General features: G+C 39.6%; 1 protein-coding gene across 12 annotated transcripts in view; it reads right to left on the bottom strand.

The window, feature by feature from the left end:
• PPFIBP1 (PPFIA binding protein 1) overlaps positions 1 to 26,124 on the bottom strand; it is a 175,851-nt gene that overhangs the window by 58,412 nt on the left and 91,315 nt on the right. For 11 of the 12 annotated variants that reach the window (XM_047864974.1, XM_047864975.1, XM_047864977.1 and 8 more), the window contains 2 exons: positions 4,687 to 4,785; positions 1,347 to 1,552 (listed from right to left, as the gene is read on the bottom strand). In XM_047864974.1, the coding sequence (XP_047720930.1) occupies positions 1,347 to 1,552; positions 4,687 to 4,750 (270 nt within the window). In that variant the 5' untranslated portion in view covers positions 4,751 to 4,785. Of the gene's footprint in view, positions 1 to 1,346; positions 1,553 to 4,686; positions 4,786 to 26,124 lie in introns of those variants that run through there. The other variant, XM_047864979.1, reaches the window with a different exon arrangement.

Here is a 26,124-nt window from a genome sequence, read left to right as displayed (position 1 = left end):
GGTCAGGATCTTACCATTCATGAGTTCGAGCCCCACATCAGGCTCTGTGCTCACAGCTCAGAGCCTAGAGGCTGCTGCAGATTCTGCCTCCTTCTCTCTGCTCCTCCCCCTCCCCCTCTCACTCACTCACTCACTCACTCTCTCTCTCTCCCTCTCCCGCCCCCCTCCCAAAAAAAGTGAATTATGTATGAGTAATGTGTAACCTAACTCTCCTAGTAATTGGAGCCAACCCTCTCTTGGCCTCTTTGCAAAGGGACCCCGTGGTTTTCCCTCTACTCGCTACCATCTACTCTGTGATATTACCTTTTTTGACTAATCATCCACCAGGTTCACTGACAAGCACTCATAAAATAATTCAAGAGACTCACAACCCTATGTGGCAGAAACTACCATTCCCTCATTTTACAAATGAGGAAACTGACACAAACAGCTTTAAAAAAATTGCCCCAAATCATACAAGCTTCTAAGGGTCAGAGCCAAAATAAAAATTCAGATCTGTGGTCTCCAGCACCAGCATCTGTAAATGCCAAAATACCATCCAACCCCCAATTTTATCACCCTATTCATGTTTTTATTTTTGGTGGTAGTACAATACACACATAAAATGTATCATTTTTACCATTTTTAAGTGTATAACCTACAAAATGAACACATTTCCTGTCTTCTCCTTTGAGTATTTTTAGTGGCATTCTTTAGGCTGTATTTGTTCAACACATATTAACACTATGGTATTTACCATTGTGTTCAGGGAAAGGGCACGTCGGCCACCAGCTTTTGAGACGGATGCCTAGAAAGAGGCCTCATTGTTCAAATGAATAAGAGCACCATTTAAAGTCCAATTCTACAGTTTAACTCGAGCACAGGCACCGAAATGACCACCTCACACCACTAGATGGCACTTCATATCAAATACTGCTACAGAGCTCGGCTGCTTTTGGAGGCGTCTATGCACCCTACTTCCTATTTAGAACTGCTGCTACTGGGTCCTTTAACAGTGAACTTCCCATTATTACTGAGAAAGCATCTATCACACGCAAGGTTCTTTCCCTTATAGGACTCTTTGTTTTAGGCCACGGCACGTCATCCAAGCAAAATTTGAAAGCTAGCCCACATTTATGGGCAAAATCAGGAGGTGAACTCCTGGGACCCGTGAAATGTACACTAACAGTACTTTTTAAAAAATTACCCTTAAAGAGAATTAGGATCCATTAAGGGATAAAACCACAGCAAACCTGCTGCCCTATACTTTTTTTTTTTCGTGTTCGAATCCACTATTTTTTGTTCTAAATTTTGAAATAAGCAACAAAAGACTCACAGCATGGGATTTGTAACGTGCAGACACCTACCATTTGATTCTGAAGCCATTCGACGAGTGTTTCTGCTGTTGAATCTGGGATCTGGCACCTCAACCCTTCCTTCTCATCTGTGTCCATCATCTCTAACAACCCACGCAGGTCTTCTACAAGGTGCAGAGCTCGCAGGCTTCCCATGAACGGGGAGGTGGGAGACTGGCAATCAAAAATTCCATTGGAATATTCCAAGGCCTTAGAACCTAGGTTTAAAAAAAAAAAAATCACAGAGAGCAACAGGATTTATCTAAACAGGATTTAGATAATAAACCAAAGCAAGTCAGGTCACAGTGAGGAATAATCAAAACAAGCAACAAGAAAAAGAAAATAATTCAGTCATGAAAATCTTTCCAAGTCATAGATTCTTGGTACAAAAATAAAACCATATAATTGATGGTAAATATCAATCATCAAATACCTAATAGAGAGGCCAATTGTGTAGTATGGTAAGAATGTGATGGGCTTTGGTGAAGGATGTGCTGACCTCATGGAAATAAGGTACCTTCTGCTAAGAAGGTAGCAGATCAGCTGAAAATATAAATTTTAAGTTTCCTAAAGTCTTGAAATTCCCTGCAGAGAAGTTGCACATTGAGGTGGAAATTGCATAGCATAATGTCAAATGTAACAGGGCCAGCTCCCAGTTAATTTACCAGAATTTAAACTTTGGGGGAGTTCAATGAATTACATATATACATTGTGTATAAATGCATGAGCCTGTGTGTATAAACATTTTCTCCCATGATTTTGTTTGCAGCCTAACATCAAATACTCTTGCTAATATCAGCTTAAAAAAGTTTTACAGCCATTTTTGTTTCCTATTACTTATAAGGGAAAGCACTCTACTACTTAAAAACCACATAACGAACCCACAGCCCATTCTGAAAGCATGCATATACATCCTCTTCATCTCTTTGATTTTTATTTCCTGGTCTATCAACTATACATACTAGCTTTATACTTAAATATCAATAATTACTATATTTAGGCTATCACCATATTAATCTGAAGGTCTTCTAATTGGAAGAAAACTGTGAACCAATGTGTAAATTCTCTCTCCAGTGGCTATACAGTTTGATCAATTCCAACGGTAGGGAGAGGAATTCTCTCTCAGTTAGTCCATCCCACCAACATTGCTTAATACTGGACCAAATGATTTGGACCCAAACCTGCGTTGAACCACAATAATGGCAACCACTGATATGCTAGGCCCACTGCTAAATGCTTCACTTAACCCTCTGAATCAATCTCCTCCAGAACCATGTAAGGCTGAGAAGAGAATCCAGAAAAATATAAATTGAGGAGAGTCTGTCAGGGAAATGGAGGAACAGGAAAGCATTAAAAAGTCCTATTCCAGCAGGTTTAAGCATTAGGATCACCTGATTAATATTATAAAAAACAGATGTGCCCACACTGACCCTCCATTCTGTTAAGTCTCCATCACAAAACAGGCGGGGATGGGGGAGAGATGCATATTTAGAAAAACTCCTCAAATATTTGTAGTCTTATCTCCCCCCTCCCTCCTACCTGAGGAGGAGAACTACCGATGTTAATTTGAGAACATAAACCAGGTTCTACCCACAAAGCTACTTGACGGACTCACTGTGAGGTAGGACCTGGGAAATTTAATTTTCTTAAGAACGCTAATGTTGGTCCTCAAGCCCTGCCAGGGCTAAGGTACAAACACATTCATCTAGTGGAGTATGTAAAATGTAAAGCCTCAACTACTGTCCTAGAAATACCACTTCTCTTGACTTGAGTTCTACTAAGAGTATAAGGTTATAACCTCTGGTAACAGTTTACAAATGGTTCTGGTTATATTTTTTGAAATTGTGACAGAGAAAGACATCTAGCAGTCCTTCAACTGTTTGACAGTATATATCATGCCCTGAGCAAGAATATACTTTTCTAGGTTAAACTTAACCAGTTCCTTCCTTGCCAGATGTGACTGTCAAACTCTTTACCTTCGTGGTCACCTCCTCCTCTAGGTAAGGTTTACCAATAACCTCTTTGAAACTGATATTCCAAGCACTGAATACAGTATTCAAGATGTAGTCTAATCTACAAAGGAGGTCAACATGAAATCTGGTCTCCGGGATATACAAAGGAGGCCAAAGTGTGACCTGCCACTTCCCTCAAGAGAAGACCCTCTGACAAGAAAACACCTTTGGTTTCTCTGAACCACTAAAACAGAGCAGGGTCAAATTTATGTCCAGAAAAGTAAGCAACAGGGGCCAAGACAGCTCGAACTGAGAAGCGGTAGAAGCCAAATTCCACCTTGACCCTGACCTACCTACCCACTTGCCCATTCAACCTTCTCTTCATTACACTAAGTTCCTAAATACATAAAAGTATTTCTCCTGTGACAAAATACAAAATGTGACATGAGACCTTAGGTAGCCACTACCCCTGGAAGACCACAAGGGACTGAAAGGGTTCACCTGCTAGTCAGTCTCCTTGGTCATGAAGAGAAAACAAGGAGGCAATGGTCTACACTGTTTTTGCTCCATCTCCATAATAGAGAATTGCTGAAGGTTCTTAACAAGGGAGTAATACAACCAGATGTGTGTTTCATAAAGGACATTCTGGTGGTCCAGAGAATGACGGACTAGAGCGAGAAAGCAAGAGCCTCAAGAACATCAAGTGTGAGGATTACTTGGATAAAGCCAGACAGTGGTAAGCACAGACAAGACAGGTTTTAGAGAGGACAAAAGGGAATGGCAGAAAGGAGATAGAATGGATAGAACTTGACTTAAATAGGGACAATGAGGGACAAAGGTCTAGAATGACTTAAATTTCTATTTAGGAAACTGTGTGGATGGAAGGTTATGAAATTAGACAAGATAAAGACTACTAGAGGGGCTTCTGAGGAAAGATAATGAGCTCAAAGTTGTACATGATGACACGGATATGCATATAGGCTATTTCAAAGGAGTACCTGATTGGCAGTTAGAGACCTGAAGTTTAGCAGAGAACTGAGAAAGCAAATACAAAGTGAGAGTCATTGGTGGGAAAGTGATCAGGGAACAGATCAGAACATCCGTGGATACAGGGTAGAGCAGTATCCCCCAAAGTGTGGTCCACAGACTACCTGCACAGAAATCACATGAGATGCTGTTTCTTTATCCTTGAGTCAGAAACCTAGGATGGAAATGGAATTTGGCATTTTAAAATAAAATGTGTAAAATGGAGAAGAGGGACCAAGATGCAACTATGTGGAATCTAAAGGCAGCCAATACATGAAAATAAGCAAGTGGAAAGGGAATAAAAGTGTTGTAATGAAAAAGCCAAGAGCGCAGAGTCAATGTGGTGACGCCACCTTTCAGAGGATGCAGATTACCTGCTATAATCCCGTCCATCTGCTCCAGCGCCGCAGCCAGCATGTCACTTGCATCACTCATCATGTTGTTATCTGTCAAGGGCAAATTCCAACCTAGAGCTGAAAAAGCAATGATGTCGCCATTACATCCTTTACGTGACATGTGCTTCCTGGAGGGTATGGTAACTCAACTTCAAATTGCAACCCCACCTAGATGTCAAACACGGAGAGAGAGCTTCTGAAATGGCAGAGCTGAATGACCTGGCTCGCTTAACATGCTGTGGCCCACCGTCTACCGTCCTGTAAGAGCACATGCTCCATTAGGTAATAAAATAAGGACATTTCAGTTCTTGCACTCAAGGTGTTTAACAGCCAGTAGAATGGTTTCCATGCTATACAGAGCTCTAAGTCTCTATGAAAAGCATTGAAGATACTGATGGAAACTTCCTGAGGGGCCATCAGCAATGCTCAGTGGACAGATTTTTTTCTCCCTGCACCAGCACCACCCAATTTCTGCTCTTCCAATTTTGGTTCCCCACCCCCCCACCCCCCCCACTCTGTCTCGTAAGACGTGCCTACAAGAAGAGTTTATTAGCATATACACTAAACACACTTGCACACACCTACTGGGATTTTGTAATATAACAACAGCTACCATGTACTGAGTGCCTACAGTGGTCCCTATACATTTACATAAATTACTCATAATCCTTAATCATGACAACTCTATGAAATGAATAAACTTGTCTCCATTAGATAGATAATATCAAAGATGTCTGTTGATTTTTGCAACAGAAACACAGCCAATATAGAGCAAAGACCGGGTTTTAATCTAGGTCTTATATAATACATATTAAATTTCGTTTATCTGAGTCTATCTGAAAAATAGGTTTATGCTGAAATTATGCCACAATCTACTCATTCTTTTACCTGTGAAAAAATATAATTGAAATTATCTTGGCAAAAAATTTGATTATTAACAAGAAAAAGTCAAGACTATGTGATTTCCAATATTAATTAATGCACTTCAGATACTAGACTAAGCACCCATGTAAATTCTCCCAAAAGGCCTAAATAAAGCAATAATTATTTGTTTATCTGCAATAAATATTTATAAATGCTTATTCTCAACCTCTATACTTAACATGTAGTAGCAGCCTACTACTACATGTAAAATAGCTAATAAAAATGTATACAACAGTGCAAATGTAGTATGTGATAAAAGGGAAAAATGGAGCAGGAAAAATGGAAAGGTTTGCAAATTAAATAGGGTAGTCTGAGAGAATAATGGATGCAAATGCCAAAGACGTCTTTAACAAATTAAAAGTAGTCACGTATAGGGGCTCCTGGGTGGTTCAGTCGGTTAAGCGTCCAACTTCAGCTCAGGTCGTAATCTCACAGTTCATGGGTTTCAAGCCCCGCATTGGGCTCTGTGTTGCCAGCTCAGAGCCTGGAGCCTGCTTCAGATTCTGTGTCTCCCTCTCTCTCTCTGCCCCTCCCCCGCTTGCATTTTGTCTGTCTCTCAAAAATATATAAATGTTAAAAAAAAAAATTAAACGGGATAGAAGGAACATACTTAAAGATCATAAAAGCCATTTATGAAAAGCCCACAGCTAACATCATCCTCAACGGGGAAAAACTGAGAGCTTTTTCCCTGAGATCAGGAACACGACAGGGATGCCCACTCTCACCGCTGCTGTTTAACATAGTGCTGGAAGTTCTAGCATCAGCAATCAGACAACAAAAGGAAATCAAAGGCATCAAAATTGGCAAAGATGAAGTCAAGCTTTTGCTTTTTGCAGATGCCATGATATTATACATGGAAAATCCGATAGACTCCACCAAAAGTCTGCTAGAACTGATACAGGAATTCAGCAAAGTTGCAGGATACAAAATCAATGTACAGAAATCAGTTGCATTCTTATACACTAACAATGAAGCAACAGAAAGACAAATAAAGAAACTGATCCCATTCACAATTGCACCAAGAAGCATAAAATACCTAGGGATAAATCTAACCAAAGATGTAAAGGATCTGTATGCTGAAAACTATAGAAAGCTTATGAAGGTAATTGAAGAAGATTTAAAGAAATGGAAAGACATTCCCTGCTCATGGATTGGAAAAATAAATATTGTCAAAATGTCAATACTACCCAAAGCTATCTACACATTCAATGCAATCCCAATCAAAATTGCACCAGCATTCTTCTCGAAACTAGAACAAGCAATCCTAAAATTCATATGGAACCACAAAAGGCCCCGAATAGCCAAAGGAATTTTGAAGAAGAAGACCAAAGCAGGAGGCATCACAATCCCAGACTTTAGCCTCTACTACAAAGCTGTCATCATCAAGACAGCATGGTATTGGCACCAAAACAGACACATAGACCAATGGAATAGAATAGAAACTCCAGAACTAGACCCACAAACGTATGGCCAACTCATCTTTGACAAAGCAGGAAAGAACATCCAATGGAAAAAAGAGCCTCTTTAACAAATGGTGCTGGGAGAACTGGACAGCAACATGCAGAAGGTTGAAACTAGACCACTTTCTCACACCATTCACAAAAATAAACTCAAAATGGATAAAGGACCTAAATGTGAGACAGAAAACCATCAAAACCTTAGAGGAGAAAGCAGGAAAAGACCTCTCTGACCTCAGCCGTAGCAATCTCTTACTCGACACATCCCCAAAGGCAAGGGAATTAAAAGCAAAAGTGAATTACTGGGACCTTATGAAGATAAAAAGCTTCTGCACAGCAAAGGAAACAACCAACAAAACTAAAAGGCAACCAACGGAATGGGAAAAGATATTCTCAAATGACATATCGGACAAAGGGCTAGTATCCAAAATCTATAAAGAGCTCACCAAACTCCACACCCGAAAAACAAATACCCCAGTGAAGAAATGGGCAGAAAACATGAATAGACACTTCTCTAAAGAAGACATCCAGATGGCCAACAGGCACATGAAAAGATGTTCAGCGTCGCTCCTTATCAGAGAAATACAAATCAAAACCACACTCAGGTATCACCTCACGCCAGTCAGAGTGGCCAAAATGAACAAATCAGGAGACTATAGATGCTGGAGAGGATGTGGAGAAACGGGAACCCTCTTGCACTGTTGGTGGGAATGCAAATTGGTGCAGCCGCTCTGGAAAGCAGTGTGGAGGTTCCTCAGAAAATTAAAAATAGACCTACCCTATGACCCAGCAATAGCACTGCTAGGAATTTATCCAAGGGATACAGGAGTCCTGATGCATAGGGCTACTTGTACCCCAATGTTCATAGCAGCACTCTCAACAATAGCCAAATTATGGAAAGAGCCTAAATGTCCATCAACTGATGAATGGATAAAGAAATTGTGGTTTATATACACAATGGAATTCTACGTGGCAATGAGAAAAAATGAAATATGGCCTTTTGTAGCAACGTGGATGGAACTGGAGAGTGTGATGCTAAGTGAAATAAGCCACACAGAGAAAGACAGATACCATATGGTTTCACTCTTATGTGGATCCTGAGAAACTTAACAGAAACCCATGGGGGAGGGGAAGGGAAAAAAAGAAAAAAAAGAGGTTAGACTGGGAGAGAGAGCCAAAGCATAAGAGACTGTTAAAAACCGAGAACAAACTGAGGGTTGATGGGGGGTGGGAGGGAGGAGAGGGTAGGTGATGGGTATTGAGGAGGGCACCTTTTGGGATGAGCACTGGGTGTTGTATGGAAACCAATTTGTCAATAAATTTCATATAAAAAAAAATTAAAAAGAAAAGTAGTCATGAATAGATGGTCTAGTTCAATGGTATTTAAAGTATAGAATTTCTACACATCAATTAAAAAAAGGAAGCAGGGTTGACACGAACAGACATATAACAGAAAACACCTTCAGCTAATAAACATAGGAAGAGGCTTAATGTCATTAGTACAAGGAATTTTAAACAAACAATGCGATACCATTTTATACCCAGTCAACTGGTTAAAAAAAACAACAAACTGACACTGCCAAGTATTACAGAAAATGTAGCCTCACAGAGTCTCTTACGGAATGTCGGTGGGAATATAAAATGGCTTAACAACTTTATGAATAACAGTTTGGCATTATCATCTACAATTAAATGCATTAATTTTCAATCTAACAATATTTACTCCGAAGTACATAATCATGAACATACAAAAATGTTCAAAGGACTGAAAATGTGGACACAAACCAAATGTCCAACACAAGAGGAGATGAATAAACTGATATATTTACACAATGGAATTACATACAGCTGTCAAAACAAACCAAAGTAATGTATGTGTAGTATGATTAAATCTATATAGTATAATAGCAAATTATAAGTCTCCAATAAATTCATCAAAATTTTTATAAGTTAAAACAATACAAATATAAATAGATTTTAGAAATACATATAGATTCAACATAACTAGACAAAAAGAAAAGAAGAAATGGCAACATGAAATTCAGGATGGTGGATAACTCAAGTCAGGGATATCGGGCGATAGAGGGGATAGACTGAGAAGAAGAGTTATATAGATGAATAAAGGTTACTGTCAAGTTTTTGAGTTAGGTAATAGATTCAGAAGAGTGCTTGGTACATCATTAAAAATGACAAAATGGCAATTTCACTTCTGATAATGTGGAATAGACTTTATTGGACAAACCTTCCCACAAATAGCAATACAAAACACTGGATAAAATATAAAAACAATACAAAACACTGGATAAAATATAAAAACAGTTTTGAAGAAACTGCAGAGCAAACACAAGCTGTAGAAACTGGAGGGAATTCAGCTCTTGAGTAAAGGGAACCATAATACATGAGATACACATTTATATATCTTTTTGGGATACAGAGTAGATCCTAGCTATCAAAATCTTATTGGCTCAAAGGAAAGAAGGGAGTAAAGTTCTTAATACTAATTCATGGTAGGCTATGCTAAGAATATATGATATAATCCATTAAAATTACAAACTACAGAGATATAAGTAAAAAGCCAATTGGGTTAGTGAAATGGAATACTAAGAAAATCGTCAATCCAAAAGTAGGGCAGTAATGGTGGGACAATAAACAGATGGGAGAAATAGAAATCAAATGGTAAGATGGTAGATTTAAATTCAATCATATAAATAATTACATTAAATATAAACAGAATGAACACTATTGAAAGCCAGAGATTATCAGACTGGCTAAAAAGAAAAAAAGAAAAAAAAAAAAAACACAAACCTAACTATATGCGGTTAATAGAGATGTACTTTAAAGAAATATAAAGTAAAAGGATGAAAAATGAAGTATCACATATATATATATATATATATATAGTAAGCCTAATAAAGCAGGAGTGACTATATTAATATAAGAAAAATAGCTTTCAACAAAGAAGTATCACTAGAAAGAGATATTTATAACGATGAGTCAATTCATCAGGAAGTCATAACAATCACAAATATTTTTGCAACTAATAACAGAACTTCCAAATACATACGGCAGAACCCAACAAAATTAAAGAAGAATTACCTAAATTAAGTCATTCGTATTTGATGTAATTGTTGATATGGTTAGATGTAAGTGTACAGCCCTGTCCTTTTTGTTTGTCCCACCTGTCATTTGTTCTTCCTTTTCAACCCTCTTTTGGAATGGCAAAGGTAGGGGAAAAAATCCAGTAATAACATAGAAGACTTGAACAATATAATCAACCATCCTTACCTAAATCAATTTATACTAAAAAAAAAAAAAAATCAAAATGCAGAATATACATTCTTTTCAAATCCACTATATTCATCAGGATGGGCCATATATGCAAGGCCACAAAGTAAGTCTCAAAAAATTCCAGTTGGACTTCAAAGGACTACACAGAAGAGTTAAGAACAGCAAACTGAAGTGAGACTAATATTAAAATAGAATTTCCATATTTATTAAAATTCTGACTTGCCCATGGCTTGAGTTATTTTATAGGCAGCCCAATTTAATGAGCATCTGTGTTGATAAAACTATGTCAACTTTCATGGCTGGGTAAAAGTATTTTTAAAAACAGTAAGGCTAAATAAAAAGGCTTCAGAAAATCCCTTGTTCTAAAAAGATCCTTACACACTTAATACAATATTACTCCAAATACAGTGGAAAATTACTCCACAATAAAAAAGACTGAACTACTGACACATGCAACATTATGCTGAGCAAAAGCCAGAGATGAACAACTATGTACTACAAGATTTCTTTTCTATGAATCAAGAACAGGCAGTAATCTACAGTGATAGAAAGTAAGATGACAGTTACTTGCAGAAAGTGGCAAATGATGGGGGGGGGGGGGGGGGCATGGCCAGGGGGAGTTCCTGTTCAATATACTGATTGAGTGGTTGGTTGCACAAGCTTATACATTTGTCAAAACTCATCAAACTATACACTTTAAGATGTGTGCATTTCACTGTATGTAAATTTCATCTCAAATTTTAAAATTTGGTAAAGACTGTTATCAATTAAAAATGAAATTGTAGAGGGGCGGCTGGTTGCCTCAGTCAGTTAATCACCTGACTCTTGGTTTCGGCTCAAGTCATGATCTCACGGTTTCTGAAATCAAGCCCCGAATCCAGCTCTGTGCTGACAGTGTGGAGCCTGCTTGGGATTCTCTCTCTCCCTCTCTCTACCCCTCCCCCACTTTCTCTCTCAAAATAAACAAACATTAAAAAAATTTTTTTAATTAAAAAAATGAGACTGTAGTTTTAAAATGAACTAAATAAAAGGGTTAATGTAAAAAGCAAATGCATGGACTTATAATGATGTTATAAATCAAAGATAATGAATAATCCAATTATACACTTGAGGTCCAAAGTAAAAGACTCCAAATATCCAAGTCCCTTTGTTCTAATTCATTGCCTACCCAGAAACCTGCTGATTATAATTTGGTCTTGTGGGTCCACAAATCATTTAGATTAAAACTTCCAATAATTTTCATATGATAGCAAATTCACTTCTGAACTCTAAAGAGCTAATAATGTACTTCTTTGAATGACTTGCTGAAGGGAAAAAACACCAGAAAATATAACTACCACAACAAAGGAGTGGGGTTTGGGTTCAAGGTCATAGCTCAAACTTGGGAAAGCCCTATTTGTTGGGTGATTTAAACAGCGATCTTGGGGTGGGGTGGCTCAGCTGGTTAAGGGTCTGACTCTTGATTTTGGCTCAGGCCATGATCTCATTGTATGGAGCTCTGAGTCAGGCTCTGCACTGACAGAACAGATTCTCTCCCCCCTCTCTCTGCCTCTCCCCTCCACCTCTCTCTCAAAATAAACATTAAAAAAACTAAAATAAACAAACAGATCAGCGCTATTTGCAGAAGTCCTTAGTCTAGTGGTTTCTTATTCCAATGGCTCAATAAAAATAAATTTAGAGAAGTCTTGGAAAAGCAATCTTCTGGGGATAACATTCATATATTAAAGGACACACACACACACAAAAGACTCAATAGAAAAGCATGTTCTGGGTATATTTCAAGCTTGGTCAGGACCCATTTAGAGTAGATTTGAATGGGATAAAATATTAAGGAAAGTTCCAGCAATGGGCGTGGTAGCTAAAGAGTTGGCAGAAAACCACATTTTGCTGGGTTGCTGACTGACTGAAGTTTTAGGTCAGGCTCACTTCCCAGTCTCTCTGTGAAGAAGGAAAAAAAGACTAAGAAAATTAGTAAGTTTGTTCTAAACTTGGGTAAGAATGCCATTTATCCTAGCTTTCTCTGCTTTCCTTAGCTCAAATATTTAGGTTTGAAGAGAACTTCTAATTCATGCCCAGAGACAGATACAATTCACAGAGATCAAGACACTTAGAAGAAGAAATCCTTTTGTTAAGAGAATGTTTACAAACATTCCACTAGGCTGGTGGAGTGCCATATTATTATATGGTCATTATGAAAACGATATATATTTTCATATAAATTACTCATAGATTTCTCATCAATTTCTCCTCCCAAGATGCTCACTAGGGATGTTAAGCAATTATACAATATTCCCAGTGTATGCAGCAATACAGTCTCAGCAAAGATAAAATGTCTTAAAAATGGAAAGACCGAGTAGTTCGGACTATCAGTGATTCCCAAGGTATGGTTCCTGGACCAGCAGCAGTCTCACCTGCACCTAGTTAGAATGCAAATACTTGAGTCCACCCAAAACCTACTGAATGAGAAATTCTAGGAGGTTTTTACAGGCTGTGCAGGTGATTCTGACTCACACTCAATCACTGTGCTAGAGCATAAGAACCCGTCTTTCCTTTTGGGACAACAAGCTCCACCCAAGATGAGGTTGAACTGGCGACCAAGGTAAACAAGGGAAGAGCTCCTCTCCCCAGTCACTGCTTCTTTTGATCCAAAAATAACAGCTCTGAATAAACAATTCAGGTTTCAACCCAATAACTCTGCTTTTAAACTTCAACTATTAAGCCCTTATGCCTGTAACATTTTATGATTCTTATGCAATCCTCCTTGTTTTCTGGTTCTCTGCTATGCATCTGTCATCACATACTTTCTCCTCCCCACTCTATTAGCCCAAATCCTTTTCACCTCCAATCTGCTCTAACATCCCTGTAAAATTAATTCAGAATCACTTGAAAAGGCAACAATGATAAGAAGTGGAGGTCAAGGTGCCCAGGAAGTGCCAAAAACAGAAAGACTGGAGGTGTTGGCAGTAGGGGTGATAATCTAATGTTCAACAAAATTTTTAAAATCTGTCAGGGGCACCTGGGTGGCTCAGTTGGTTAAGCATCCAATTTCGGCTCAGGTCATGATTTCATGGTTTCTGAGATCAAGCCCGCACTGGGCTCTGTGCTGACAGCTCAGAGCCTGGAGCCTGCTTTGGATTCTGTGTCTACCTCTTTCTCTGCCCCTCCCCCCACTCACACTCACTCTCTCTCTCTGTCTCCCTCTCAATAATAAATAAACGTTAAAAAAAATGTTAATTTGTCAAACTTTAAAGTAAGTATAATATTGATGATATCATTGAAAATGTGAACACTGTATATTTGATGATATTAGGGGATTATTTTAGTTTTTAAGTTATAATAATTATTTTTAAGAGTTCTTACTTTTTTAGAAGTTATTAGCAAAATATTCAGTGATAAAATATGACATCTGGAATTTGCTTTAAAATAATAAACAGGAAGGGAAGAAGGGTAAAGATATAAATGACACAAGATTAGTCAAGATTGTTGAAAGTGACTGATAAGTACATGCGATAACATCACACTATTCTCTCTACACTTTCATATACTTGAGATTTTCCATAATAAAATATTTACAATTTTTTCATCCATATCTGTAGACGATAGGATTTTCAAACACCCTTGACCATGATATGTTGTCTTAAATACTTTATTTTTCTGTCATGACCTCAAGCACACCAAGGTCTCACCAAATATTTACAAACCAAATAAGAAAATACTTATTTTAACCACCTGCATAAACAAAAACACGCACTCAGAAAATGGGATGGCCTCTCACAGAGAGTTTGTGAGGCAGAGCATAAAAGTGCAAGTATTAATGACTGTGCCTTAGTCAAAGTTACTTCTCTTGCTCACTAATATGAAGAGCCAAAAGATGATGGGGCCACATTGGTAAGTAAATAAATGAAACACCAAGGGAAAACAGGACAAGATAAAAGGAAACGAGCTTCTCAGCTCTATGATGTTAATATTTAGGAATAACTACAAGGGAATTGATAAAAAGGTGAACACAATAAGCCAAGATCCTTTACTTCTTGAATAAAAGCATGTTGCTACTATTTGAAAAACTGATTGTACTAAATATCAGTAAATCTGAAGATCTTGTGAGAAGGTGAAAGAATGTCCCATTTCTCCTGATCTACCATCGTTAGCTATAATGACTGCAAGAAGAAGTTGTGAATTTGTCTAAGGTCACTCAAGAAGTAAGGTTTGAGCCCCAAACCCATGTTGTTCCCCATAGGTATTCATGAAAAGGCTAGTCAGCCCTGACTCAGACCACCAACCTTGACCCTTCTCACGAGCTTCCAAACCAGATTACATACCTACCTCCAGCGTGTGCAGCCCTGACTGCCTAGCATGCTGGACAACATACCCGTCCCTGAACATACACCTGCTCACCTCCGTGCAGTCACGAGAGCTGCTCCTTCCCTGCTCGGACCGCCCTGTATGCCCTGGACACTTAGTCTCAAGATTCAGCTTGGGGATCCGTGCTGCCAAGGCCTTGTTGCCTTTCTCAGAGCACCCCGGGCATGAGTCCACAGAGCCCTAATTTTATAATATTTGCCTCCTCGACTAAGCTGTGTATCCGCAGTATCTCGTGTGGCAGACAGCAGGCTTCCAGCGTGATGCCGTGTTCCAGTGGCTCCTCTAACAGGTACACTTCTGTCAAAATGACTCTAGCTCCTATATCCTGTTTGCAGCAAATAGTGTGACCTTCCTCTTAGCTGCATTATGTCAAAAACTTATTTCCTCACCCTGACTCTTAAGAGAAATTTGGATAAATCTGATGGTTGCTATCACCTACAATCTTACAAAGTGAATTTTCACACTCTTCACTGAACCAAAGCCATTGTGCAACTTTGGGATGATGTTATTTCTAAGAGTTTGCAAACTGAGTTCCCAACAGGATGGAGGAGTATTAGGGGGCCTGAACAGGTTTTAACTTCTGACTTTTCTAGCTACTCTAACCCTAACCCTCACGCATCTCTTCTTTTTAGCTTTTACAAACCCGGAGACTCATCTGTCTCCTAGTTTTCTGCCAGGTCTACGAACCTAGCCTTAGCTGGCAAGAGGTAAGCAGTTCTGGGATATCGGAAATCCAGACTGATACCCTGCGGAGGGCAGGAGAGGGTTAATAGCTACTCAAAGCTCTAAAAGGGAGGGAAAGGACAAGCATGTTTTTATACACTGTGGGTCATGACCCCTATAATCAGAAGGCGGTGAAATAAATTTAGCACATTGCAATCAACATTTGAATAAAATAGAAAACATCAGGAGTGTCCCACAAGAAGAAAAGGTTAAGTATTGTTTTGTGAAACTTTTGATTCAGTTATATATACACACATCTGCATGCAATAAATATTAACTGAAGGCCTACCATGTGCCAGGTACGAGCATAAAAAGAAAAATACCTCTGCCTTTAGGTAGCTGACATTCCCATGGTTTCAGCATAATGGGGAAGGAGCTTGGGGGGCATGCATGCATATGTATTGCATCATGATAGAAGAAAGTATATCTTACACTAGGTCAAAAACACTTGAGAAAGACTGCTCTATAGGGCAACGACTTAAAATGTGGTCTGTGAACTCGTTCATTAACTGTCACCGGTCAACTATGAGTTAAGTTCAGAAACTAAGTATTTAGAAAATCTTATAGCAACTGGACCTTGCTATGATATCCAATTATGTGATCATTTTGCTGGCCCACCCAATTTTTTAAAATTGAATTTTACAAAATCAATCCATGATGAATTGGAAATAAGAAAAAATAAAACAAAACAAAACACTCTGGTCCTTTACCAGAGATGGCTGGAGAAGCAGAGCTCTGGAGGACACATCAGGCAGGTGCCTTGGGAGAAAGTGTGTACCCAGTACTCGGATTGGAAACTGCAACTGTGGATCACAGGGAGGGAGAATAGGCAGCATGGGGAGCAAGGGAAACCCAACAACTGGGGAGCACCGTTCAGGTTCTCTCTGCACACATGTCACACGATGAAAGTAATTAAATGCCAAGCAGAAAACTGTTAGCATTGATGATGACATGTGCTTAAATTCGAAGTGAAACAGAAGAAGTGAAACAAAAACCATTTGGGTTGTGTAAAATTAATATCAGTGGCAGTCATATACTTGAACTTCTTTGTCTAATTACAATGCATCACAGCAGGGGCGCCTGGGTGGCTTAGTTGGTTAAGCATTCGACTCTAGATTTCAGCTCAGGTCATGATCTCATGGTTCATGGGTTTGAGCCCCGCATCGGGTTCTGTGCTGACAGTATGGACCCTGCTTGGGATTGTCTCTCTTCCTCCCTCTCTGCCTTTCCCATGCTCACTCTCTCTGTCTCTCAAAAATAAACATTAAAAAAAATACAGAATGATATTTTTATGATGCATCACAGCAGCAAAACACGTTTAATTTCTGATCCAGTTGGTTTTAATTATAGCAATAAAGGCTACATAGTTCATGCTAAGACTTCATAGTCTGTCACTAATACTACACGGCCAAAAATGTACTGTACTTAAAAATGAAAGAATCCTGCCAGCATACCAAATGGATTGGGGAGAATGGTAAAAATTGTGGGCTAGGGAACAGTTTTGTGGAGGAATAAGACTCTATAGTAATTTAAAAAACTAAACTGTCTAGTGGATAATTTCTGTTGGTTTTATTTCAATGAGGAGTTAGTTACACTGTTGGCTGTATAGTAAGAGGAAGGTCATCTTTTTCTTTAATAGCATATATGTCTCTGGCCATAACAGACAAGTCTTCAGCTCCTGGAGGGAAAAAATCCAAGCCAGAGCCATTTCTGAAACCAATACTGTACTGTGTATTAACTAACTAAAATAAAAAAAATTATTGTAAAAGAAGAAAAACACAGCCCTGAAATGATACAGCTGAAAGTACAAAATACATTCTTAACACTGTTGTTCACTATTAAAATATTAAAAAGACACGAAAATTTTGTACAATTAATGAGTCCCCAATCAAGTATTAATTGATGGATGATACAATGTTTTGTAAACTATTTCTATTTCAGTTGTGAATGACTAGCACTAACTGCTGCAGTGGGAAATGTCTTACGGGAGGGGTAAAGAGAATCAGGAAAGCGAGGCCAAAAATTACTTCCCAACACAAGAGCTGACAAACTATAGCCCATAAGCCAACTCAGGCCCACTACCTGTTTCTGTAAATAAAGTTTCATTGGAACAAAGTCACACTCATTCGTTCACATATCATCTGTGGCTACTTGCACGTTCAGCGGCAGAATGAGTAGGTGTAACTCACAAAGCCTAAAGTATTTACTATCCGGCCAAATGCAGGAAAAGTTGGCCAACCCCTGCCCCAACCCATCCCATAGCCTCCTGACAATCCACAGAATCCTCTCCTATATGCACGTTCACCCACTGACTAAACAATATATATAATTTTTCTTTTGTGTGAGAGAGCAGGGGAAGGGGAGAGGGAGAGAAAGAATCTTAGGAAGGCTCCATGTTCAGCGTGGAGCTGGACGCTGGGCTCGATCACATGACCCTGAGATCATGACCTGAGCCGAAATCGAGTCGGACGTTCAACTGAGTCACCAAGATGCCCTGAACAATATTTACTGAGTACCTATTATGTATCAGGCACAAATATAAGTGATGAGGGTATAACAGTAAAGAAAAAGAAAAAAAGAAAATGGAGAAGAAAAAAGAGTAAAAGTTGTTATTCTAATGGCAAGAAACTATAAGCAAATAGTTTAAATATACAGTAGATGATATGGTGATAAGTGATATGGGAAAACAAAGCAAAGGAGAATTAAGTTAACATTAGCTTACTATGTATCGGTCACTGTTTTACATGCTCTTCATGTATTAATTCATTGAATCTTCTCAATAATCCTATTGACAAATATTTAGCCCTATTTTATAGGTTATAAAACTGAGCCACAGAAAGACACTCAAGTCATACAGCTAGAAGAAGGATGTGAGGCCAGACAGACCCAACTCTAGAGCTCATGCTCTTAATTATACATTGTGATGGCTCTTTGTGCAGAAAGGGAATGTCAGGGAGTCACAATTTTAATATGCTAATCAGGGAAGACCCCAATGATAAAATGATGCTGGGCAAAGCTTGGTAAGAGGTGAGGGGGAGGGGCCCTCGGTGGCTCAGTCGGTTGAGCATCTGAGTCTTGATTTGGGCTTAGGTCATGACCTCACAATTCATGAGATCGAGCCCCATGTCTGGCTCCCGTGCAACCTGCTTGGGATTCTCTGCCCCTCCCCAACTTGTTCTCTCTCTCTCTCTCTCTCTCTCTCTCCCTCTCTCTCTCCCTCTCTCTCTCTTTCACAAAATAAATAAATAAACTTAAAAAAAAAAAAAAGAGGTGAGGGGGAAAGTCACATGACTATATAGGAAGAGCTTCCATGTAGAAACAACCAACCAGTACAATGGCCAGAAGGGAGAACTTGATGTAGCTTCATGTAGTCTGTATAAGGGGAGAAGAGAAGTCACACAGTGAAATGCACAGGTCTTAACTGTACAGTTTGATGAGTTCTGATGAATGCACACACCTACATAACACACCCCCAATAAGATATCAACACTTTTATCACCTTGTGTGTGTTTTGATAGAAAAGCTAACACAATTTGATACACTGCTTGGGAAAAAGAAAGGACTCAAGGGCTGTGGCCTACTCCATAGAAGGATGGGGTGGCCATTTACCGAGGTGACTAACCTGCCTGCTCCCAACTCTGAGCATGACAAGTACTTCCTCTACCTATCAAAGGAAGGAAGCAAGAACTACTAAATCATCATCCATGGAGTCATCACCTGCTATCTTTTGCACTAAAGCCAAACGAAACACCAGCATCTTGTACGTGAAAGCTATATGTCATGGCAGAACACCCAAGCAAAATTCGTGACTATGGCATCAAACACTCCCATAGCACTCCTTGTGCATATATATATACTTCTATTGCCAGGTACCATATGGAACCATTAGTTGTCTCTACTAGATGCTATACTTGGCAGGTAGGCTCACTTAACTAGGCCTGTGGAATAGAGTCTCTACTTGAGTGAGCTTTTTCAGTACTAAGGTCCTACTCTTAATAATTTCTACCAAGCTTAGCTCAGGATATAGTGCTCAGTAAAGATTCAATAAATAAATGAATAATCATTTATATCCACCAACACAAAACTATTCATTAATCACCATAAAGCATGCTATACTCTCCCTCGCTCGCTCTCCCCCCCCCCCCCCCCCCATAGAGTGCTGCACAGGAAAGAATGGTACATTAATGGACTTATTTGGCAATTTTGTGTTTTAGATCATCAACCCAAATTTTTTTTTCATTTTAATAAAAGTTCTGGTAACCCATACCTTTCAAGAGAGAATGTGCTATCTGTTGAATAACTAGGGCAAGGCTACCAAATGGCAAATATTAATCAGGATTTTTCATATTTTACTGTATACAGAACTAGTGCTTCAAAATGACATGAAAAAATGTATACATTCATTGATACACATACATGTTCATTCAAAGAGTATTTATCACATCCCCACCACATGCCAGAAACCACTGTTCCAAGCACTGAGGAGTTTTCATTCACATGAACACCCCCAATTTCTGCATTCACCATCCAATCAAGTCCATTTCACAGACCAGTTAAGTGAGCCCACCTACCAGAGACATACCTTTTTCCCTAGCCAAGTGAGGCATCTGAATTATTTTCTAGTGCCAACCCCAAACTTGGACATTCTAAATGACTGGGGTAACATGGTGCTTGCTTAAGCTTTAAAAACAAGGCAAAGAACAAGATACTTGGTTTTTCTATTTTTGCTATTTATATTCTGCATATGGAAAGTCTTTCTTTAAATTATCTTAATCTCAGGATGCCTCAAATTTTGCCTTGTGGTAAAAAGTAATATAGTATTGAGGCGCCTGGCTGGCTCAGTCGGTTAAGCAGCTACTTCGGCTGAGGTCATGATCCCACCACCGTTCGTGGGTTCAAGCCCGGTGTCAGGCTCTGTGCTGAGAGCTCAGCTTCAGAGTCTGTGTCTCCCTCTCTCTCTGCTCCTCCCCCACTTGCACTCTGTCTCTCAAAAATAAATAAAACGTTAAAATAAATTTTAAAAGAAGGTAATATAGTATCAAAAATGTATTTTTCCCCAAGAAACTCCTGGCTATGTCTCAAGTCAGCTGTAACCAGTGTCGCTAGAGAAAGCCCAGCTGGTTCCACTTCCAATGCCTGCTATCTAACCGTGACTGGACACTTGGTGCTACTCATCAATCCCCGCATGCATCGTTAGTTCCCTCCCTATCACATTCTTCATGATGGCTGTCTCCAAGAGTCCCTACAAAATTCTCCCCTAGTCTATTCCTATTCCTGCCCACGCTTAAACGCAGTAGATTACTTCATACTCTACTGGACAGAGAATCCTGGGGAGCTCTCCTCTAAGTGTATACTTACTTGTCTGCTCCCATCTTCTGTCCTAAGAAAACTTGCCACCCTTATTCTTGATCTCATCCCAGCCTTTTTTTTGAACAACTGCTCCCTCTTTCTCTTTCATCTTCAATTATTCCCTTCTGCTCAACCAATAAAATGTCAAAAATCTTCTGGACCTAAAAATCCTAGCCAAAACAAACCAGCAGAAAGCTCCCAAATCCTTCCCTTTGCCCTTCATAAGTTACAGATCTAGCTCTGACTCTTCACAATTACACCCCTGAAATGAGTGGTCCCCACATACTGCTTTCCCCTCTCCCCACTCCAGTCTGGCTGCCATCTACTCATCTCATAATTAAAAAAAAAAAAAAAAAATCCCCCAGGCAACAAAAGCAGAATTTAAACCAGTGGGCCTACATCAAGTGGAAAAGCTCTTGCACAGCAAAGGAACTCATCAATAAAATTAAAAGGTAACCTACAGAATGGGAGAAAATATTTGTAAATCATATATCTGATAAGAGGTTAATACCCAAAATATATAAAGTTGAATAGCAAAAAAATAAAAATTAAAAAAATCAGATTTTAAAAATGGGCATTTATTCCAAAGAAGATATACAGATGGACAACAGGTGCATGAAAAGAAGCTCAAAATCGCCAATCTTCAGGGAAATGAAAATCAAAACCACAATGAGATATCACTTCACATTTGTCAGAATGGCTAGAGTCAAAAAGACAAGAAATAACAAATGCTGGTGAGGATATGGAGACAAAGAAAACCCTTATGTACCTTTGGTATGAATGTAAATTAGTGTGCCCACTATGGAAAACTGTGGAGGTTCCTCAAAAAATGAAAAACAAAGCTACCATATGATCCAGCAATCCCACTTCTATGTATTTATCCAAAGAAACTGAAAACATTAACTCAGAAAGACACATGCACCCTCATTCATGGTCACTGCAGCATTATTTGCAATAGCCAAGATAGGGAAACAACCTGAGTGTCCACTCACAGACAAATAGATACAGCATGGGGAGCACCTAGATGGGTCGGTCAGTTAAGCATCCAACTCTTAATTTCAGCTCAAGTCATGATCTCATGGTTGTGAAATTGAGTGCTCTCCCTCTCCCTCTGCCCCCACCCCTGCTCACACGTTCCCCCCACTTTCTAAAACACACACACACACACACACACACACACACACACAAGAAAGCATGGTGCATACATACCTTGAGGACATCATGCTAAGTGAATGAAGTAAGTGAGACAAAGACAAATATCATATGATCTTACTTCTATGTGAAATTCCAAAAAAACACCAAAAAACAAATAACAAAGCAAAACAAAAAACCAAACCCAACCTCATAGATACACAGAACAGATTGGACTGTCAGAGAGGTAAAGGGTTGAGGGGTGGACAAAATGGGGCCAAAGATACAAACTTCCAGTTACCAAATAAAGAAGTCATGGAAATGTAATGGACAGCATGGTGACTAGAATTAATACTACTGTACCGCATACTGGAAAGTTGCTAAGAGGTGATCATTTCACAATATATACAAATACTGAATTATGTTGCACACCTGAAACAAATATAATGTCATGTGTCAATTATACCTCAATAAAAAAAAAAAAGGCTGAAAAATAAAGAAATGGTCCTAAAAACAAAGATGGGAAAACAGCCTTTCATCAGAGTAGGAGAGAAATCCCATAGAATATTGGCACAATGCAATTAAACTGGGGCGGGGGGAACCAACCCTGGTGGTCTAATAGTACTGTATTTCATGAAATAAAATAATCCAGGGCACCTGGGTGGCTCAGTTGGTTAAACATCCAACTCTGGATTTAGGCCCACATCATGATCTCACCATTCCTGAGTTCAAGCCCTGCATCAGGTTCTGCATTGACAGCACAGAGCCTGTTGTCAGCAGCAGGTTGCACAGTTTGGAAAACGATTTGAGAAAATGTGTGTGATGTGCCTTGTGTCCCATAGGCCTGGTCCATTTTAAGGATTCAATAAATAGGGCATATATAACTACAATTTCTGCCCCTGCCACATATCAGCTGAGAACATCCTGTGCTGACTTTACAAACCCAGAGTTTAGCACACTTCTTCATTGGTTCCATAAATATGTTCTCATGACAGACCCCACCTGCACAAGAAAAATCCCCTGTGGTACACATTTTGCTTAAAAACAATGGATATAGGGGTACAAAAAGTAAAGGAAGAATGAAAAGGAGAAAGAAGAAGGGAAACAGGGAAGAAAAAAGAGAATGGAAAGCAGACAGTAACTTTCATTAAATGCTTGTCCAACTGTGACAATGGAACATTAGCAGCCTAGGACTCTGACAGTAAGAAGAGATGGAAGCTTGCTAAAAGCTAAGCAGAGCCATTAACATGCCCCAGGATTCTCATTTGTACATGGCTGTCACCATTAAGGAGCTTGTTCTTAACTTGCTGTAGGCTCCAGTGTGTAGGCAAAAAAGCCAAAGGAGGTTAGGAAGTCCTCCTACAGTGACAAGGGGGAAACAGCTCCCAGAGACAAATCTCTGTGAAAACATCTTACTAGGGAATAGGAAGAGAAATTAAACCTCATGTAGCCTCTTGAAATGTTTTAGACCTGTGGAGTGAGGTCCCAGTAAGAGAGCTATAGTCAAGCTTGCAAAGTTGGTGTAGTTCTTTACCCAAAGGAAGGAACTGGGAGTTGGTGTCATTGCCCTGTATCCTAAGGAGAGAGGAAATCAGAGGAAGCTCTAACTACTCAAGGACAGTCCATAAGCCAAAGTAGAAAACTAGCCCAGAAGACTGATGTCAAGGGCCAAAGAACCACTGCCTGATACTTCAGATCTCTAGCTGAAATATTTAAAACATCCTCATAACTAAGCTCTGAAAGAAGCTGGAGACAGTATTTTAGTCAATTGGGAAACTGGAATTCATGTGGGATCCCCTAGGTTTGTCTTCTTTGAAGAGATCAAGTGCCAGAACCATCAGGTTACCAGGTGGATGCTGGAAAGTTTAGGCTCCTCTCTGGAGCTTCTTGGGGCAGGGGGATGGGGTGGGGCTGAGGGTGGGAGTTCTGCTGTCCTCTGGGATTTCCTCCAACAGGAGGCCAGTGAGGGCAATCAGGAAGCCTCCAACTGTAGCCTTGAAGAGGTTCTGGTTCTTGGTAATGGAATGATCCAAATCTAGGATTGACTCTCAAGCTACATGGTTGCCTCTGGAGAGATGGGGTCCTAGGCCTCTGCTTAGGTATGACATCAGCTCCAGGCTCCATGAAGAAAAACAAACCAGTGAAAGACAAAACTTCTAGAACAAAAATCAACGTTTTTCAGGCTAGCTAAGACGGTTGATATATTTACTGCTTCTTATTTAGTTAAAAATATGGCCCACTACATGGGGGTTGGCTAGCAAGTGGCAAAAAAAGTGATCTATCCCTTATGAGGGTGGCAGAAAGAATGGCTCTCATTCATTAAATTTTTTTAATGTTTATTTATTTTTGAGAGAGAGAGAGTACCAGCAGGGGAGGGGCAGAGAGAGAGATGAAGACACAGAATCTGAAGCAGGCTCCAGGCTCTGAGATGTTAGCAGAGCCCAACATGGGGACTAAACTCACAAGCAGTGAGATGAGCCAAGTGGGACACTTAACCAACTGAACCACCCAGGCGCCCCTAAATCTTTTTTTTTTTTTTAACACCAAGAGGTTAGGGGAAAAGATGCACATGTTTGTTCCAATTCTACATGAAATTCCCCTAAGAGGTGCCTTTCCTCAAGAGACTTGGCCAAAGAAGAGGGGCAATCCCTAAGTTGAACAAGAACTGTCACTTGTGAGAAACTCCTAGTCTAGAAGTTATTCACTCTGGGGGGAGCACAGGAGGGAGAAAGGGAGCATTGGCCATGTAAAGAAGGAACAGAGAAGTGACCTTTTATCTTAGGGAAATATATGTATTAGTATTTAGAAAAAATTTTGTAGTTTTCTACTTCATCTTAATAGGAAAGATTACTAGGGCCTTTTGCATAGAGTCAGAAAGGACCTTTGACTTTGGTTGCTTCCACCTTGCTCCAGGCTTACAGAGCAATGAATAAGGATGATGCCACACAGTATCTAACCAGCCCTGAATTCGATGTGTGGTTTTACTGACAGATTGCTGTTATTTTAGAATATACTTGCAGGGAGACAAAATCTATCTCGTTTGGTAGAAAGGAGAGAAAAGCTCCCATTTGTCCTGGTCTTTTAGGCTAGGAGAAATGAAATATGGATTATGACTCAATGTTCAGAAGCCTAAGAAAGTACATTAACAGTCACATTAACAGGACACGCTTAGGAACAGGGAATGGGGAAAGCTTAAACATACAAGCATGACAGGTGCTAGGTATCTGCAGAGACAGAGGCCTGGCAGGTGCCCCGATCTTCCAGAAACTAGGAAAAGCCCAGAGGAGAAAAGATATCCTTCGGCTCAAAAACCTACATCTCTGAAGGAATCACTGGATAGTATCACAATGACTTGCCAGAAAATTCAGCTGCAAGCTCTTGGAATAAACAGTCCAAAGCATTGGAGGGCTATGAGTGTCAAAACCACTCAGCCAAATCAGGCTTGTGTGCAAAATAAAGGATATGCAAGGATGGTGTAATTAAAATAGATGTCAAGTAAAAACACACTACACATCAACATGTTCTATCTTAGATCCTCAGAACTTGGAATGGGTTGGACATTTTATAGGTCGTGGACTTGGGTGGAAAGGGAGTGGCCAAAGCCCCCTTACTTAAAGGTGCCACTCTCATATTTGTTTTCCTTTACCTAACACTTTCTGGTCTAATGACTCATGAGACGAACACAAGGGAGAGTACTGTAAACTGCAGAATCAACGCCATCAACACTAAGGTACTCTGCTGGGTTGAAAGAGAAGACTTAAAATTCAGCTAATTTACAGATTTCTATTGGTGATTTACAGAAGATTCCACAATAAGTATAGCTAGATTTCTGAGGCTAATTTATTATCAAGGTTCAGATATGGGTGGTATGATGGGCTGAACTGTGTCTCCCCCAAAATTCATATGTTCAAGTCCTAACCCCCAGGACCACAGGACGTGACCTTATTTGGAGATAGGGTCTTTACTGAAACAATCAAGTTAAAATGGGATCACTGGGATGGGTCCTCTTCCAATATGAGTAGTATCCCAATAAAAAAGGGGAACTTCGACACACAGCCATGTATGGACAGACATGAAAACTTACGATGGCGGCCATCTACCAGCCAAGCCAAGAGAGAAGACTGAAACAGCTCCTTCCCTTCACAGCCCTCAGGAGACTCCAGCCTGGCAGACACTTTGATTT

The sequence above is a fragment of the Prionailurus viverrinus genome, chromosome B4 (assembly GCF_022837055.1).
Source record: "Prionailurus viverrinus isolate Anna chromosome B4, UM_Priviv_1.0, whole genome shotgun sequence".
Lineage (NCBI taxonomy): Eukaryota > Metazoa > Chordata > Mammalia > Carnivora > Felidae > Prionailurus > Prionailurus viverrinus.
Note: the sequence above shows the minus strand (reverse complement) of the source record. Positions and strands in the feature narration are given on the sequence as shown.